We start from the raw sequence: 18,884 nt of genomic DNA, 5'->3' as shown, positions 1-18,884 counted from the left end.
AGAATTTAATTACTTGACTTTAAAGCTGTTATCTTATAAACCTATTTTCAATCAAGATGAGTTTTTTTGTTTACTTAGTTATTGTATTAAAATTCCAGAGCTTTTGTTCTTCATCCCATTCTTTGCATCTTAAAACCACTTATGAAGTAAGAAATATAAAAAACTTGAAATCAACCTGCAAAGCTAAATGCTCCTCTTAGATTTACCTCCACAGAACGAACTAAATTAAATTTGCAAGAGCAGTGTTTATAATGCAAGCAGTTGGAAATTGCATAGAAGAGATGAAAACAGTTAAAATTGGGGAGGTCCTAACAAAAGGGTTGGCGATAATTTTTTACAGAGCACGAATAAAACAATTTAATTTAAGAGTAACTTGCTGTCAAATGCGCATTTTTATAAAGTTGTTTTTTATAACTTCAATAGGATATGCTTACATTAATTTTATGCTATGGTGAGAAATAAACAAGAATCTATCTTTTGACAAGTCGAAATTTAGGAGAGGAATTTTATTTCTAAAGGTCGACAATCTTTGAAGTCTGAATACTATGGAAGTTTTAATTTGTATCAGTGACTGATATACATATTTTTTGATTTTTTTTAGTTTTGAGATGTTGCTTTTGTGTTGATATCAATTAAAAGTTAATAAATAAAAGGAGAGAGTCTTAATGAGCTTGGGGTGGGTGGGAAAAACATCTTGCTTTATACAAGCAAGGATATATTAAATATATCCTTGCTTGTATAAAGCACTTAGGAGTCTGCAGGTATGTGAGTTTACCCAAAAGTATATGAATGCATTCAAAGGGGTTCAAAGACAGCAAGAATATAAGCAATTTGTCTATCTCTCATTAAAACTTAATTGAAAATTCTCAATCACCACTAAAACTTGATTTCCGTTTTTTTTTTTAACATAAGCATTAAATTTCAGGCAAAATGAGGAGATAAATGTAAATAAACTTTCTTTTGAACCAGATCATGAATGTATACCAGATAACTTCAAATTTTGTGAAGTTAGTCTTAATAGATTAAAAGAAAAGTTGAGAAACAACAATTTATTAAGTGAATATGATAAAATTTTTGAAGAATACGAGAGCAATAGAATAATAGAAAAAATTTCTGATAGTAAAGTTGCTTGAGAATTAGAAAAATCAACCATTTAGCACACAGGCCAGTTCTAAGAAAGGAAAAGGAAACTACTAAAATTAGAGCTGTACTTGACGCCTCATGTACAAATAATGGTCTACCATTGATGTGACTATCTATATTCAGGACCAAATCTTTTAACTAAAATATTTGGTGTTTTGTTATATTTTTGATTAAATTATATTAGCATTTATTTGATACTAAACAAGCGTTCTTAAATACAGAAGTCTCAAGAGAACATATAGGCTATTTGAGATTTCACTGCTATAAAAACATTAATACTCATCAAAATGCTGAATTAAATGTGTCCAGGTTTTTAAGGTAGTTTTTGGTCTGACAAGTAGTCCATTTTTATTTATATATCTATGAAACATCACTTAAGGAAATATAAAGAAACTAATAAAAAAATTGTAGATAAAACTTTAGATAATAGTAGTAGCGTCATTAAAGGTAAGGATTTTTATTAAAATAGCAAAAAGGTAATGTCTGAGGGAGGTTTTGGGTTAAGGAAATGGACAACAAACATCTAAGAGTTACAGCAAGATTTTGATTTGAAAGAAAAAATGGCAAATAATATAAATGTGGAATCAATATATAATTTTGATCGTATCACTTAATCAGAAGCAGAACTAAGAAGGTCCATATCAAATCATCTAATGGTCCCCAGTGTACCACCTCAAATTTGCTTCAAAAACACCCACAGTATTTATGAAAAAAATACAAACCTCATAATTTCAGCTTGATTAACCAAACCGTTCAAAAGTTATAATTGAATTTGTATTGACCTAAATCGGAAAAGTTTGAGTATCTTGAGCTTACAGTAGATTTTTTTGATTTTAACACATCATAACTTTTAGAATAAAATAGATGATCACCTGAAATTTTTAAGGGTAATAGTTTTTCACCCAAATTATCAATTTTTGTAGATGTTTTTGACTGATTTTATACAATTATTGAGTTCTTGTACCTCAAAGTTGTTAAATAACGCAATAATAAAAATTTTTTTCGAAATTTTAATGTGTTACAGTTCAATACCAACAGACAAGCTGTGCCAATTTTTTTTACTTTCGTGTACTTAGAGTAAACACTTGAGGAAAAAATTAAAATGATATGATAAAAGTTATTTTAGCACTTGCAGCAGCCTGTTATAATATCACTTTTTTAAAAAAATACAATAAATTACATTCACTTTGTAGGCTTAGAAAGTAACATAAAGAGTTAAAATAAACTATAAAACTTTTTACTGGCAAGGTTCTATGTATAGACAGTCGCCAAAAAAAATTTACATTAAATTTACATTTTTGCTCTTTTTCCGATACTATATCTTTTGGGTCTATATCCAAAGCTGACGCTACTAGGTTTGTCATACTTCTTGCTATTTTTTTAGCTTTTTGCTTTCCATATCCTAACTTCTTGCGTCTACTTACATTTTTGAGTGAATTCTTATTAAGAATTGTTCTATCAAGGTCTGAAGAACTAAATAATTATTCAGAGGCTTCATCTTGACTAACTTCTATAATTTTTTACAAGTTTGAATTCGTTCATACAGTTAGTACAAACTTTTTGATCAGGTTTGATCTTAAGTTGATTTGCTATTGATATGTTGACTTTACACAATCCATTGAAAATTTTTTTCTTGTGGATTTTAAATGGATCATAACAGTATTTTTGAAGTGCTTCATATCTAGAAATAAAGGCTTTTTCATGGTGAAAACATATCTCCTCATTTGGTTAGAAAGTGTATCCTATCCTTTGAATAAAAACTTCAATATCAGTATCTTTTAGTCTTTTTCTCCCTACTATTCTACAATATAGCATTTTATCACAATCTTCATTTACACAGAACAATTCTCTGACATTTTTTACTAATCTAAAAATATTTAAATTGAGGGTTAAACATGAAACATTATAATTTAAAAAAAAAACTTTTTTATATTTTTCCAGTAATAAAATCAGTAAAAATGAAATCTCAAGTACAAATGTGATTAAAACAGTCTAAAATGCAATCAATAAACTATTTCTCCATATAACTATTTCTGCATACACTAAACTTTTTAGTTTTTGGCTCTTGCAATATTAAAACTAAAATAATAAAATCCAGAAAATACTGTGCAGATTTAGATCTTAATACTAACTTTTGAAGCAATTGAAGTATTTTACACTCAAATTATAACCATGTGAAATTTATACCATTATATTTATATTATATGCATAAAATTTAACAAATACATATTATTAAATAAAATCAAATAAATTAATTTAAGACACTGATAATGTTAATTTACGAAAAACTGATTATATTTATTCAGGAAAAAATTAAAAAGATAATACCTAAATCATAGGGATACAAGTATGTCATAAGACATAGTATAGGTCTTTAAGTTTTTTTAAGTGATTGTCTATATATAGAACCTTGCCAGTAAAAAGTTTCATAATTTATTATAAGTGTCTGCGCTACTTTTTATGCCTACAAAGTTAATGTAATATATTATTTATTTTTTTTAAAAGTGATATTTTAACAGGCTGCTGCAAATGCTGAAGCAATTTTTAACACTTAATTTTAATTTTTTCCTCAAGTGGTTATTCTAAGTACACAAAAGTAAAAAAAATTAGCACAGCTTGTCTGTTGGTACTGAACTGTAACACATTAAAGTTTCGAAAAAAATTTTTATTATTGCATTATTTAACAACTTTTTGATACAAGAAATCAAAAATTGTATAAAATCAGTCAAAAACATCTACAAAAATTGATAATTTGGGTGAAAAACTATTACCCTTAAAAATTTCAGGTGATCATCTATTTTATTCTAAAAGTTATGATGTGTTAAAATCAAAAAAATCTACTGTAAGCTCAAGATACTCAAATTTTTCCGATTTTGGTCAATACAAATTCAATTATAACTTTTAAACGATTTGGTTAATCAAGCTGAAATTATGAGGTTTGTATTTTTTTCATAAATACTGTGGGTGGTTTTGAAGAAAATTTACAATATTATAACCCTCAATTTTGATATTTTTAGATTAGTAAAAATCGTTTTTTCAGGGTAATACCTCAAATTTGAAGCAAATTTGAGGTGGCACCCTGGGGCACTTTTGAAAAACTATGTGATTTCATATGGAATAACTTAAGAGTAATGCGGAGTATAAGAGAGCGCTAGGGGTAGAATAGGACACAAAAAATGATGAATTTGTTTGCTAATTTAAAGATTTTAAAAATGTGTCATGAACTAAAACCAACAAAGATAAATAGTTTCAAAGTTTCTGCATCTTATGACCCTCTAGGATTTGTCTCACCTTAAATAGATAGGCCAAAAAACTATTTTTCATATTTGAGATTGGTTAAAATTTGAAAAATATCCAACTTTTCCCCACTACGTTACAAACGGAGTGGAACAAAGTTGGGAGTGAGGAGAATTAATACAAAATTTTAATGAGTTGGATTCACAGTAAGTGTAGAGATTTGTGTTTGTGAGAAATGATGAAGGAATACACTATCAAGAGTCGCATGGGTTTTGTGATAGCTCGGAAGAGGTGCAATTGTGTATTTGAAAATAAAAACAAGTGTTAAAGTGAAAGATTTTTTTATCTGCCTAAACAAAAGTTGCGCTAATAAAAGAGTTGAGCATTCCTTGTTTAGAGTTGTTAGACTGTTTATCTTTTAGCCTGTTGGTAGGTGAAGTGATTCAAATGATAGGGAATCAGGTGTTCATAAATAATCCTTTTTATTGGACTGATTTTGCTGTAGCCTTGTGTTGGATAATAGTTAATAAAAAAACTTGGAAACCAGGGGTAGAAAATCATGTTGTTATGATTAGAAAAATGGTTAAGAGGTATAAATGGAGTCATATAGCAGGTGTATAGAATACAGCAGATATTCCATCTTGTATATTTTGTTTTAAGGAATTTAGTAGTAGATGATTGCAAGAAACTAAAATGTTGTATGAGGATAAAGTTAAGGCAAGTTTATTTAAGGTTAAAGGTGGTTTAGATATAAACTTAGATAAAGTTTTAATTTTGTTGAGGTGGAAGGTTGCAGTAATATTGGTGTGCTCGTAAACATTAATACATATAGTACTTTAAACAGATTGATAACGGGTACTAGATATACTCTGAAATTTGTGTCTAATTTTGAAAAATTGATTAAAAAAGCTAATGATTTAATTAAAGAATTTTTAACTCTTGATGAATACTACGAAGTATTTAATTTATGGTTACTAGTTGTAACCATAAATTAAATGATCAGTTTAAAAAATCAGTTGTTTTATGGTTACTGCATCTCTAAAGTTGTTTACAAACAATCGAAACATAGTAAAACTAAAATGATGGTTTGTAAAATTGATTTTAAAATATTATGAAAAGAACCCAATTATTTTACCAGATGGAAACAATAGTCACCTAACTTTATTAGTAATTCGAGATGCCCAAGTTATGCATTAAGTTAAAGCAACATTAGGCAGTGAAGCAATTCTATGTCGTATTCAAGCAAAGTTTTGGATTGTGAAAGGAATAAAGACAGTCAAGGATGTTATTGATAAGTTTATTATTTGCAAGAAGTTCAATTGAAGTACTATAATGCCTCCCTGTACTCCTTATTTACCAATTTATTGTGTGAACTTGTTGATGTTTTCATTTTAAGCTGATGGTTTATATATCATAAATTATATTTAACTAATTCTGTCTCAAAGGTGTATGTTTTGATTTCATCCTGTGCATATAGTCATGCTGCTCATCTCGAATTAACTCCTAACATTAAGATAACTGCATTTCTTTGAGCACTTAAATGGTTTATAGCTTGCAAGGGATTTTCAGATAGTATTACCAGTGATAATTTTAACCCATTTAAATTGTTGAAAGTAAAAAAGTTTTGTTTTAAAAACAAAATTAAACAAAAGTTTATTTAACCGGCCTTTCAATGATTGGAAGGATTTTATAAAAGTTCTAAGAAAATTTCTTGTTGCTTATGAAGAATTTCTGTTCTGCAAGATTAAATCTGTAATAAATTGTAGACCACTTATTTACATGAGTGAAGATGACGTGGAGGAAACACGTTGTATTAATTGATAATAAGGACTTTATACCCAGATCTCAATGAAAGATGGGAAAAGTCATGGAAACTGTGAAAGGAAAAAACGGCAAAATTCGAGGAGCTTAGTTAAAAGTTTTCTCAAGTAAAGGAATGGCTAAACTGTGTTTTTGCCCTGTTCAAAAATTAATCCCCCTAAAAAATAAAGTTTGTTTGGATAATCAAACAGTTAAAAATGCTTCAAAAAATATATACAGTGTAGTTGATGAAAAGACTCAGCAAACCTATATGATGCATAGGTCAATTGATATGTGACAAAGAGACAGTCTGCCATAGAAGGACAATATTTAAGATAATTAAAGGATAAGTTTTGTTGGTATGTCAACAGGGGGAGTGTGTAGAAAATGAAGATTTATAATAATCAAGTTGAATTAAAGATTTTTGTATAATTAAGTTTTTGGTTATTTTTATTGGGTCCCTTCAGGCCCTTTGTTATATGCTGAGTAAGAACCACCTGTTGTAAGTTTAGTTTTTAATTTTTTTATTGTAGTTTAACAACATGTTAAATTATGTGTGAAGTACGTTTATATATTTTGATTGGAATACATTATATTATTATCAAACATTAAAGTTTTTTCTGTTACAGTGTTACAAGATACAGTGAACTATCACAAGATACAGTTAACTCTTACCTTTTAAGATTTTACATGTCCCTGTCTAACAAACTTGCATATTTTTTAACTATGCTTTTCAGTTATAGCGGGGACATTTTATTTGGATAATAAAGGATTTTCTGTATTATAAATTTTTAAAGAACATCTATCAAAGTTTTCTGATATATCTGTCAATGCACCGTGTCTATTTAAACCTCTAATTGTTTTGTTTACTTTAGGACACTGATTGCATGCATGTTGCTTTATGCATTTGCATGCATATTCCATGTTTCCAGACAATGTACTCTTATGACTATGTTTATTTTTAAACTAATTTAGATATATGAAAGTCAATATTTTAAAATAGTTTTTATGAAAATACTTCAAACAGGTGAAGTAAATGATAGTGGAGTAAGACATTTAAAAGATCCAGAAAGAATTTGTTTTCAAAGTGCAAGCTGTGACATATTCATTATGGCTACTCAAAGTACACTCGGTGATTTAGATTTTATTCATTTGTGGCATGATAATAGTGGTGGAGGTTGGTACGTTAAGTAAGTTTTATTTCATGATAATTTGAAAATATATATATATATATATGTATATATATATATATGTATATATATATATATATATGTATATCTTATAATCTTATCTTAATCTTAATATATATAAAGGGCAATGTGTGTGTGTTTGTTTGTTTGTTCTCTATAGAAATCCAATCTCGATGAAATTTGGCATGGGGGTAGTCCTCGAGGGGGAGAAGGTTCTTAGCTGGGTTTTGACCCCGTACCCCGACCCCCGGGGTCAGGGGAGACCATTTTTTGGGCCCATTTTTGGGCCCATTTTTGTGTACAGATATCAGGTAAGCCAGTTTAAATATTTGCCCGGGCAATGCCGGGTAACTCTAGCTAGGTATATATAAAGGGCAATGTGTGTTTGTGTGTGTGTTTGTTTGTTTGTTTGTTCTCTATAGAAATCCAAACCGCCAGACCGATCTCGATGAAATTCGGCATGGGGGTAGTCCTCGAGGGGGAGAAGGTTCTTAGCTGGGTTTTGACCCCGTACCTTGACCCCCGGGGTCAGGGGAGACCATTTTTTGGGCCCATTTTTGGGCCCATTTTTGTGTACAGATATCAGGTAAGCCAGTTTAAATATTTGCCCGGGCAATGCCGGGTAACTCCAGCTAGGTATATATAAAGGGCAATGTGTGTTTGTGTGTGTGTTTGTTTGTTTCTTTGTTCTCTATAGAAATCCAAACCGCCAGACCGATCTCGATGAAATTCGGCATGGGGGTAGTCCTCGAGGGGGAGAAGGTTCTTAGCTGGGTTTTGACACCGTACCCCGACCCCCGGGGTCAGGGGGGCCCAAAAATGGGATCCAGTGTGGCTCTGCAGCCTCAGCCATTCAATTTAAAAAAAAAGCTTAAAAGCTTCCTACCTGTGGAGGAGTGTCAGAACACTTCATTTGACAACAAACATGAGGGTAAAGTTGTCTGGTGATCTGTCAGCTGGAGCCTTTTCCAATCAGCTCCTTGCCTTGGGCAATGGTGAGGCACCAGTTGATGTGCAGACAGGGCTCATTAAATTCCCTTCCAACTTTTGCACACTGGTGAATTCTGCAGAGGAACTCATTGTCAAGGTGTTTCCCAACATCCAGCAGAGTTTCACCAGACAAGACTGGATCTGTGAGAGAGATATTCTGGCTCCCAAAAATGAGTCTGTCACCAAGATCAATATGCAGATCCAGAAAATGCTCCCAGGCAATGAAAAGTCCTACAACTCCATTGACATGGTTATGGACCCCAGTGAAGCTGTCAACTATCCAACAGAATTTCTGAACTCTTTAGAACCATCTGGATGTCCTCCTCACATTCTTCACCTGAAAGTTGGAGCACCAATCATTCTCATTCGCAACCTCGACAGTCCCAAGCTCTGCAATGGAACTCGACTCATCATCAAAGCTATCCTTTCAAACTTGATTGAAGCAACTATACTGACTGGATGTGGCAAAGGTGAGAATGTCTTCATTCCAAGGATTCCAATGATTCCCATGACCTCCCATTCAGTTTCAAGCGCCTCCAGTTTCCAGTCAGGCTGGCTTTTTCCATGACCATTAACAAAGGGCAGGGACAGTCACTCAAAGTGGCTGGCATCAATTTGGAACAGCCCTGCTTTTCTCACGGCCAGCTCTATGTTGCATGCTCCAGAGTTGGATCTCCACGAAATCTTTTCATTTTGACTCCAGAAGAAAAAACCAAGAACATTGTCTATCAGAAGGCTCTTCAGTGAAAGAAATCCTCCTTAAAGAAGTCCTATTAAAAGAAAACAATAACAATCCAATGTGAAGAAATTACCCATGATTTAACTTTTGTAACATGTTCAACTTTTTTTTTCAGTGTGAGAGAACAATTTAATTGAAAAATTTGCGTAAATGTTCTTTGGAAATTCTTAATTTGTTGTTTTTAAGTGGAAAATAAACAAAATGTCTTTTTCTTCCTTTATGTCTTTCAGTTATTTCATAGCTTCAACCAACAGGGTCACATTTTGTAGGATTATTGTGCAACACTAAAAAATATTCCACAATCTTACTGTGCATAGCCCAAAATTAGTATAACAAAGTTCCAGATGCTCATTTACTTTTAAATATTGGCCCGGGCAACGCCGGGTAACTCCAGCTAGTATATATATATATATATATATATATATATATATATATATATATATATATATATATATATATATATATATATATATATATATATATATATATTTATATATATATATATGTGTATATATATATATATATATACATATATATATATATATATATATATATATATAAATGTATACATAATTGTGCTTTCATATATCAGAAGAGTGCTCAATGAATTAATGTAAATTAAAATAAATTGAGTTAAAACAGAGTATTTATATATTTTATATAAACTATAAGTGTCATGCTAATTGCAAACAGGTAAAAAATATCATTTTTTTCGTGGAAAAATTATTCCCGCACAAGAGGAAACTGTTTTTCAAAAATCTAATCTTTTGGTTTGTGGTTATCCAGAAAAAATTTGTTCTTGTGGCGACACTTGGATATTAGTTCACTTTTTTTGTTTAATAATTCTTTGGGGTTTTGCAGAGGTGTAAAGTAACAAATTACGTTTACTCATGTTTCTTTAATTGAGTTGTTTTTTTATGAATTTCTACTTTTAAGTTTTTTTTTTTAAATGTGCACTTTTACTTGTTTCAACTTGTTTCTCCGCACAGCGGCCTTGTTCGTCAAGGTTCATGTTTTGGAGTTAGAGAGTTGAGAGAGGGTTATAACCACAAGTTGCCTCCTCATCTGTAGTGACCTTCTTGGCCTTGGGGAGGTGAATTATAAAAAAAAAAAAAAAAAAAAAACTCAAGTTTTTTTTTTCTAAAGTATTTTACTTTGCTACATTTGAAATCATATGTGTTTCTTAGTAAAAAAATTTATTATGTATTATTTAATTTCACAAATACTTTGGTTTAATTTTTTTTTAGTTGATAAAAATAGCGCTTGTTTTATAACTTTGTTCCTTACAGTTTTCATTAATGTTTTAAATGAAGTTATGAAGACTTTAAACCTATGTACCGCTGATGTTTCAAATTTATAATCGTTCTTTAATCATTCTTATTAGAAATTTAAAAGAAAATTGAAATTGAAGTTTAACTATGTTTACATTTTGTACATAAAAAACATGAAAACAAGAAGTTGTTATTTTCAGTTAATTATACAATTATAGTTATTTATATAATTATGCCTTATTTTAGCATAATGAAAAAAATAACATGCTTCAAGTGATGAAATGAATATTATATAATGACATATTTTAAAATCGTATAATTTGTTTTAATAAAGACACACTTTAAAATATCAGTTAAATATAATAGTTCTAAATATATATAGTTTCCTATTTTTTTGTTTTTTTGAGTTTGCTCACTTTAACAAAGATAACACTTTTATATTGTTTAAAAAAAAATTGTTGAGCTCGCTCATAATGACTTTTAACTGATTTAGCTTGGTTTCTTTTCACTTTTTACAACCATAAAAAAGTTTTTAGCGCAAATACAAAATTCAAAATATTTAACCAAATGTCAATGTTTTAACAAAATAAGTTGACAAACTCGACGTTTGTTTTCTGTTGGTTTGAAGTAATGAGTAAAGATATAATGGAGTTGGACAAATTAGGCGCAAACCCAGGCTGAATTGGAATTGCAATCAACTACTTTTGAAGCAAACCTGTGGCCATATTTAAATGACCACTTTGAAAAGTGCCCAAGATATAGAAATAGCAGCATATAAAAATTCTACCTCTACCTTCGCATACATGTTGAGGTAATTTAATATTAATTGTACACTTTTATAATATTTTAACCCTTCCAACACCGAATAATATTTGATGTTAAAAGATTTCATGTAATCATTTTAAATTAGCATGTTAGATGAATATGACATTGGTTAAAATAATGACAAAAAATTTTTTACAGAGAAAACATCCTTCAAAAATCAAGGTCTTCAATGACTTTGCGACAAGAAGGAAGCAGAACCTGAAACCACCAGAAATCCCAGCAAAGCAAGGAAAAATAAGCGACTTGTTTGCTATGGGTGCAAACAAATGTTTGTTACAGAAAAAGGTTGATAAGTTCATGATCCAATTTATTTGTGGCAGCCTTCATCCATTTTCTTTGGTTGAACAACCAGCTTTTAAAAAACGTTTACATGCAGTAAATATGCATTGCAAAGTTATATCCAGTCCGTCACTTTGGATCAGAATTGATGAAGCTGCCATTCAGTTAAAGAAGACTTTGCTCTTAACCCTCATTAAAGTTAGGTATGTTGCAACAACTACTGGTTGCTTGTCTGCACACCAGCAAAGTTTCATAGGGGGTGACAGCTTAAGGAAGATCCCCCGCACTTGTTTGCCAGAGATTAAGGGGGTCACACATCTTTGATGTCCTGATAGGCACTCTTGATGATATTCATTTTAAATATAAATTAAGGGAAAAAGTGGTGAGAGCCACAACAGACATTGACAAAATCAGGAAGCGGATTCGGAACTTGAGTAAAATTCTTGCCAAGACTCTGAATCTGAGTGCTTTGACATGTTTGATTGTCCTGGATAAGTACAGTGGTCTTGAGTACCAGCTTCCTCCACATCAAAGGTGTGCATGCCACTTTATTTTTACTTAAATTTAGTTGTCACAACTGATGCTGCCTCGGCAAAAAAAAGCAAAGACACAATTAAAAGGCTACTTTTATATATGTCATTGTTTATATATATCACAAGCTACCTTAGGGAAATGCCAAGCAATGCGGAACAAGACAAGTCAGTTATACTTGGCAGCAGAAACTGTTGAAAAGAAATGCAAGCATCAGCTCATCAGGTCAAATCAGACTAGGTGGAACTCGTCATACATGGCTGTTGAGAGAATCTTAAGGATCATAAAAGAAAAAGGCCCAGATGATATCAAAAATGTGTGTGAAGAATTCAAAGTAAAAATGCCAGTTTTTTATTTTATATGATTTTTATATAATTTATTCAGTGTTATCAAATAAGTATAAAATAATACTGACTGAAATAATTACTTGAAGTTCTTCTTCTCATACTTTTTACATATTTATTCCACACCTCTTCTTGCAAGAAATGTCTTTAAATTTGCATTTGTTGTGGGTCCTACCGGCTGAATCCAGTTTCAATTGATTTCCTGACAAAATGTTGCACTTGTATGAAACCTGTTGTTAAAGCAATGGACATTCTTCAGTCTGAAACCAACACACACATGGGATGGCTCCTGCCAGTGATCTTTCAGTTACAAACAAAATTCAGCTGCCTTGAGACATCCTCCAAAATGTGTTTGCCCCTTATTAAAGCAATTCAGAATGGTGTCCAAAAATGCTTTGGTAGAATGATACAAGACCCAGAACTGATTTCTGCAGCAATTCTTCAGCCAAGGTTTAAGAACACCTGGACTGATAGGACTGAAATTATAGGAGCAGGTATGATTTCCTTTTTTTTATGTCATAGTGTAATCTGTTTTGTCTACTTTTTTACTGCTTAATCATCTATTGTTGTTTAAGTACAGTGAAATGAATCTTTGCATTGCTAAAAACATAATTCATTTCCAAACATCAAAAGCCTTTCTCTTGAACTGAATACTGCTGTTCCTGCTTCTGCTGCCTGTGAGCATCTCTTCAGCGGTGCTGGACTCTTATTCACTGCAAAGTGGACAAGAATAAAATCAGCAAACTTTGAAAACCAACTGCTTCTCAAACTTAACAAAAAGTTTACAGTTTAAATTTATACAGAAAAGAATAGACTACCTTTATTTTTTTACTTGACAGATTTGTTATCTGACAGGCTGTTAACGCAGTATCTTTATCTCTGAGTACATTTTTATTTAGCTACTTTTTGCTTATGAGTAAAATTTTCGATCGGTAACATTTTTTGTATTTGAGTAAAATTTTACTTAAGTGACAGTAGTTTTACTTGAGTACTATTTTTTTTACTTTTTCCACCTCTGGAATTTTGATACAATAAAATTATTAGTTTTTTGTCTAAGCATAGTAGACAATTTTTATTTATGTTTTTGTAAGCGGAGCACTTTTTATAATAAACCATGTTAAATTGGTTGTTGTTTGTAACAACATTGTTTGTTTTTAACAGGGTGTTGTTTTTAACAACATTTTTTTTTAACATCATAAATTAGGTTGCATTTTTCCCCTGTACACACTGATGTATCCAGGGAAAGTGGGGGACAGGGTATGCATACCTTCACCAAAATCTGAAAGTTCTAAAATGTCTTGGATGTTTGAAATTGAAATTAAGGACAAATTTTTTTTTAGAAGATGCAAGTGTGATACAAAGTACAAAATTATTTCAACATCCTTTCTCCGACACCACCACCACCGAAAATTCCTCTATTCCTGCATTCTGCTGATGCAGAATCGTTTTTCCACAATAAAAAAAAAAGTTTACCTGATGATTACATTTATCATGAAATTTATATTTGTAAAATATATGCACTTTTATTTATTTTATATATATATATATATGTATATATATATATATATATATATATATATATATACATATATATATATATATATATATATATATCTATATATATATATATGTACATATATATATATATACATATATATATATATATACATATATATATATATATACATATATATATATATATATATATATATATATATATATATATATATATATATATATATATGTTTGTATATATATATATATATATATATATATATATATATATATATATATATATGTACATATATATATATATATACATATATATATATATATACATATATATATATATACATATATATATATATATATATATATATATATATATATATATATATATGTTTGTATATATATATATATATATATATATATATATATGTATATACATATATATATATAGACATACATATATATGTGTATATATATATTTATAATATATATGTATATATATACATATATATGTATGTATATATATATATATATACATATATATGTATGTATATATATATATATATATATATATATATATATATATTTATGCATATATAAGTATGTATATATACATATATATGTATATATATATACATATATATGTGTATATGAATATATATATATATATATATATATATATATATATATATATATATATATATATATATATATATATATATAATATATAATATATATATATATATATATAATATATATACATTGTTAAACATTGTTGCTGTCCAGAGAAGCTGTGTGATATATTTTATATATTATTTGTAAAAATATGCTTGTTTTTTTAATTTTTCAAACTAAATAAGTTTAAAATTCCATTGTAATGTAGACTTTTACTTTAATATATAGAAATATTATAATCATTGACCTCCAGACTGAAAAAAGGTTTGTTTTCATTGGTCATTGCTGGATTGCTGTGGATCGTGGCTTGTGTAAGCTCAATTGTGTTATTCCAGTAGCATCAATTGAAGAATCTTCAAAATTTTTGTTTGTTTTCAAAAACAAAGCACAATTTAAACTGTATGATGAACATTTATGGCTTTCAATTTTTATGCGTTCACCTAAAAGTTTCTTTACTAGATGTCAAAGATTATCTGTTGCAGTATCTTCAATTCTTACCTCCATGATGGTAAACACAATGTTTTATCAGAATGTTGCTACAGAAGACCCAGCTGTAGAAAATAAAATTGGCAATTTTATGTTTACATGGGCACAGGTTTTGTTTATAATTTTTTATAATGGTTTATTTAACTGCATCTCATAATTGCATATCATTTGGGTTTGCGTACTTGAAAATTTATATACAGGGGGGTGCAAAAAAAGCCACATTAAATTTTTTGATAAAAAAAACAACAAAAGGTGTTTTAAACTTAATAAAAGTAATTTAGGACAATTTTTATAAAAGTGTATATAATGTCATTGTATATTACATATAATGAAAAGAAAGTAGGATTTGTAAAGTATTTTTCAAGTTTTAACTGTATAAGTACTTAATTTGCCATCCTTTGTGTCTTATGACTTCTGCGCATCTAGATGGCATACTACCTACAAGTTTTTTAATAAAGTCATTTGGCATAGCATTTCAACCTGAAAGAAGAATCTGGAACAGTTCATCTTTATTTGTTGTCATATGATCTTGTAATTTTTTATCCAATATAAACAAAAGATTTTCTGGCCAAGGCATACTGGTATCAATTTAGATTCTTAATATCTTTTATATTAATCATGCCGTTTGTTTAGGATTGTTATATTGAAAGATCTAATCACCATTAGGGAAATATTGTTCTATACTTGGTTCAAGTTGATTAACTAAGCTTTTGTGATTCAAATGCTGGTTTATGGTACCCTCCACCCAGCAAAGCTTTCCAAATTTGTGTACACTTAAACAATCCTAACCATTATTCTTTTTGTCACATTTAATGGTTGCCTTGCATGCTTGGGGTTGAACTTTTCCCCAATTTATTTCCAGCATTAAAATCGACCATTATAAAACAACATGAAAGGTGACTCGTTGCTCCAATAACTTTAACCCATTGTAAAAAATCAATGTTCTTAAATTTCGAGCGCTGTATAAATATATGTTTATATATATATATATATATATATATATATATATATATATATATATATATATATATATATATATATATATATATATATATATATATATGGAGCAACTGTTTATTCTAAAAATGGAAGAATTATTTATTATGAAATATTTTTGCCTTTTTAACTTAGTATGTAAAATACAACTTAGAGCAAAAGTAACAGCTACAAGCATATTTAGTAACTTAAGTAAAATCTTTTTTCATAAACAGTTATAAAAATGTGTTTGTTTCAACTTAAATTATGTAATGTAAAACAATTTTAAATGGATCAAACTCATTTATTTAAATATTACCTAAGAAGCGATAAGTGACAATTTAGAATAATAATTAGCTACATTAATAAATGTTAGTTTTGTTAAAAGTAATTAAAAATAATTAAAATATATATTAAAAGTATTTTGATTGGTACAAATTTTTTTTAAATAATTTTTTAATTTTATTTTAAGTCTTAAAATTTTTCACTTTTTTATTTTATAAAAAAAAAGAATTTCTTATAATTAGCAATTATTTTAGGTTTTTGTGATATTGATTTCAACTTGCATCAAGTTTCCAGTCAATTTTATACTTTTGAAGTTATTTTGTTCAATAAAACAAATTTCAAAAAGCGATTCTCATAGTTGCTCATTATGTAATACAAAAAATATTGCTCAAAAAGAGTCAAACTATTGTGTGCATCTTCGAAACAACAGTATGCATTCTACTTCATTGTTTGTTAGGAATTTAGTCCTCATTTTGATTAAATAATTATTTTTTTTACAGATCCGCGATCTAACATAAGAAAACTGAGCATATTAGTTGAAAGATGTAAATTACACATTGCATGGTTTGTTTGTGTAGGAAATATTTTTACTTGTGGTTTAATTGTTATATTGTATGGAATGGCATTTGGAAATAAAAAATCTTTGAATTGGTTAGCTAGTGTCACTATTGATTTTGTATGTGGTTTCGTTAATTTATAGCTTATGATTTCTATTTAATAATAGGTTTTAATGGTTTAATGTTTTCATATGAAAACATATATATATATATATATATATATATATATTATATATATATATATATATATATATATATATATATATATATATATATATATATATATGTACATAATTTTAAAAATATTTAATTAATTTAGACAAAAGGAATACTTTTATTGGATTCCTTAAAAAATTTTATTGTGGTTGTTGTTATGGTTCTTGTTAAAAAGAAAGTTGATAATGAAACAGAATTTTGCGAAGTTGAGAAGCAAGGTACTAAATAAAAGAATAATCTTTTTTTTTACATTAATTTTTTAACCTGCAATGCAGTCATTTGTGACTCATATAAATGGAAAGCAAGCAGCTCAAACTTTTTTTGTGTTTAATGTAAGTTTTATTATTTATATATTTTATATTTAAAACATTGTAATGTATATTTAAATAATAATCTGAGAAAAGTTTAACATTTCTTCATTCTAAATTTTTTTTTTCAAAGTAGTTTTATCTTGTTTATATTAAACATCAATTTAGGTAAAAAATTGGCTTTTGATGAAAATTGGCTCCACAAACCTAAACATGAGTTAAGCATTGGTAGTGATTGCATCACAAAACCACTTGATTATTTTACAATGAAAAAGATGAGGAAGCTTGGATTAAATCACCAGAAGATGCACGCAATAGTTACAGAAACTATTTTGTACGTTTTTTATGCATGTTGGTGTTTATTATTTGTTACTTTTCTCATGATAATATCACTTTTTATCAAACGCGCAATGTGCAAGAACTTTTCAGTTTAGAATTAAGATTGGCAGCAAACCCAAACATCCCTACATATCATAGTAAAATATTTAATCAGGTTTGTCAGTTGTTTTTTTTATTTAATTTACCTCTGTAATGCCATGAAGGTCACTACAGTTGAGGAAGCTACTTAAGTTGTTGTTACAACCCTTTTTTAACTCTATAACTCCAAAACACAAACCTTTGTGAACAAGACTGCTGCAAAAAAAAAACAAGTTGAGCGTGTTACTACCAGGGACATGGTGGGGATCAAACTTGGAATTTCTTTCTTAAGAGGCTAGCGCACTACCACTACACCACTACCACTTAGTTATAACTATAAAAAGTTTAAAGTATTTAAAAATTTAAAACCAGGTAGTTAATAACATTTTTGTGTTATTTTTCTTTCTTTCTTTTTGTTTTAATTCATTTTTATTTATTTTAACTATTTATTTCAATAGAAAATGTTTTATTATATTCTAAATGTGTAAATAGATTCAATCCTCACACAATTTTTGGGATTGGATTGAAGTGTTTTTTCTACCTCAAGTATTTCCTGATCCTTGGTATAACTTGAGTGATTTTTACACAAATACAAACATGAAAGATTTTCCTGGAAAACTATTTTTAAATGATCTTACCTCAAAAGTTGATAACGGAATACGAATAAGACAAGTTCGTGTGAAACCAAGTAAGATTCACACTTAGTATTTATATATATATATTTATATATATATATATATATATATATATATATATATATATATATATATATATATATATACTATGCATAAAAATTTGAGAATTTGACTGGTGTTTTAACAGATCACGTGATCATATGATCATTATTTTATTAGTTATTGTGCAATGATCTCTTTGAAATTATAAAAGATTAAGTTGTCTAACTGTTATTCTATTTTATTACACATCCACATATCATAATAATGTAAAGAGCAAATTGACCTCTCTAAAAAATGCTTTCTAAAAGTGAATCTCAAAATCAAATAATAAAACAAGTAGAGTTCCAATAAAAATAAGTTTTTATTTGAACTGAAACTTCTCTGCTGCAGATGCCATCGGAACAATTCTAAATGATTAAGGTTGATATGT

At 28.6% G+C, this 18,884-nt stretch overlaps 1 protein-coding gene across 1 annotated transcript in view; it reads left to right on the top strand.

The window, feature by feature from the left end:
• Positions 1–18,884, top strand: part of LOC136080703 (polycystin-1-like protein 2) — a 39,214-nt gene that overhangs the window by 12,927 nt on the left and 7,403 nt on the right. Inside the window, exons 4-10 of the mRNA XM_065797693.1 lie at positions 7,208–7,370; positions 14,762–15,128; positions 16,534–16,708; positions 16,780–16,955; positions 17,156–17,270; positions 17,529–17,853; positions 18,270–18,465. Of these exons, the coding sequence (XP_065653765.1) occupies positions 7,208–7,370; positions 14,762–15,128; positions 16,534–16,708; positions 16,780–16,955; positions 17,156–17,270; positions 17,529–17,794 (1,262 nt within the window). The 3' untranslated portion in view covers positions 17,795–17,853; positions 18,270–18,465. The remainder of the gene's footprint in view (positions 1–7,207; positions 7,371–14,761; positions 15,129–16,533; positions 16,709–16,779; positions 16,956–17,155; positions 17,271–17,528; positions 17,854–18,269; positions 18,466–18,884) is intronic.

Source organism: Hydra vulgaris, chromosome 05, assembly GCF_038396675.1.
Source record: "Hydra vulgaris chromosome 05, alternate assembly HydraT2T_AEP".
NCBI lineage: Eukaryota > Metazoa > Cnidaria > Hydrozoa > Anthoathecata > Hydridae > Hydra > Hydra vulgaris.
Note: the sequence above shows the minus strand (reverse complement) of the source record. Positions and strands in the feature narration are given on the sequence as shown.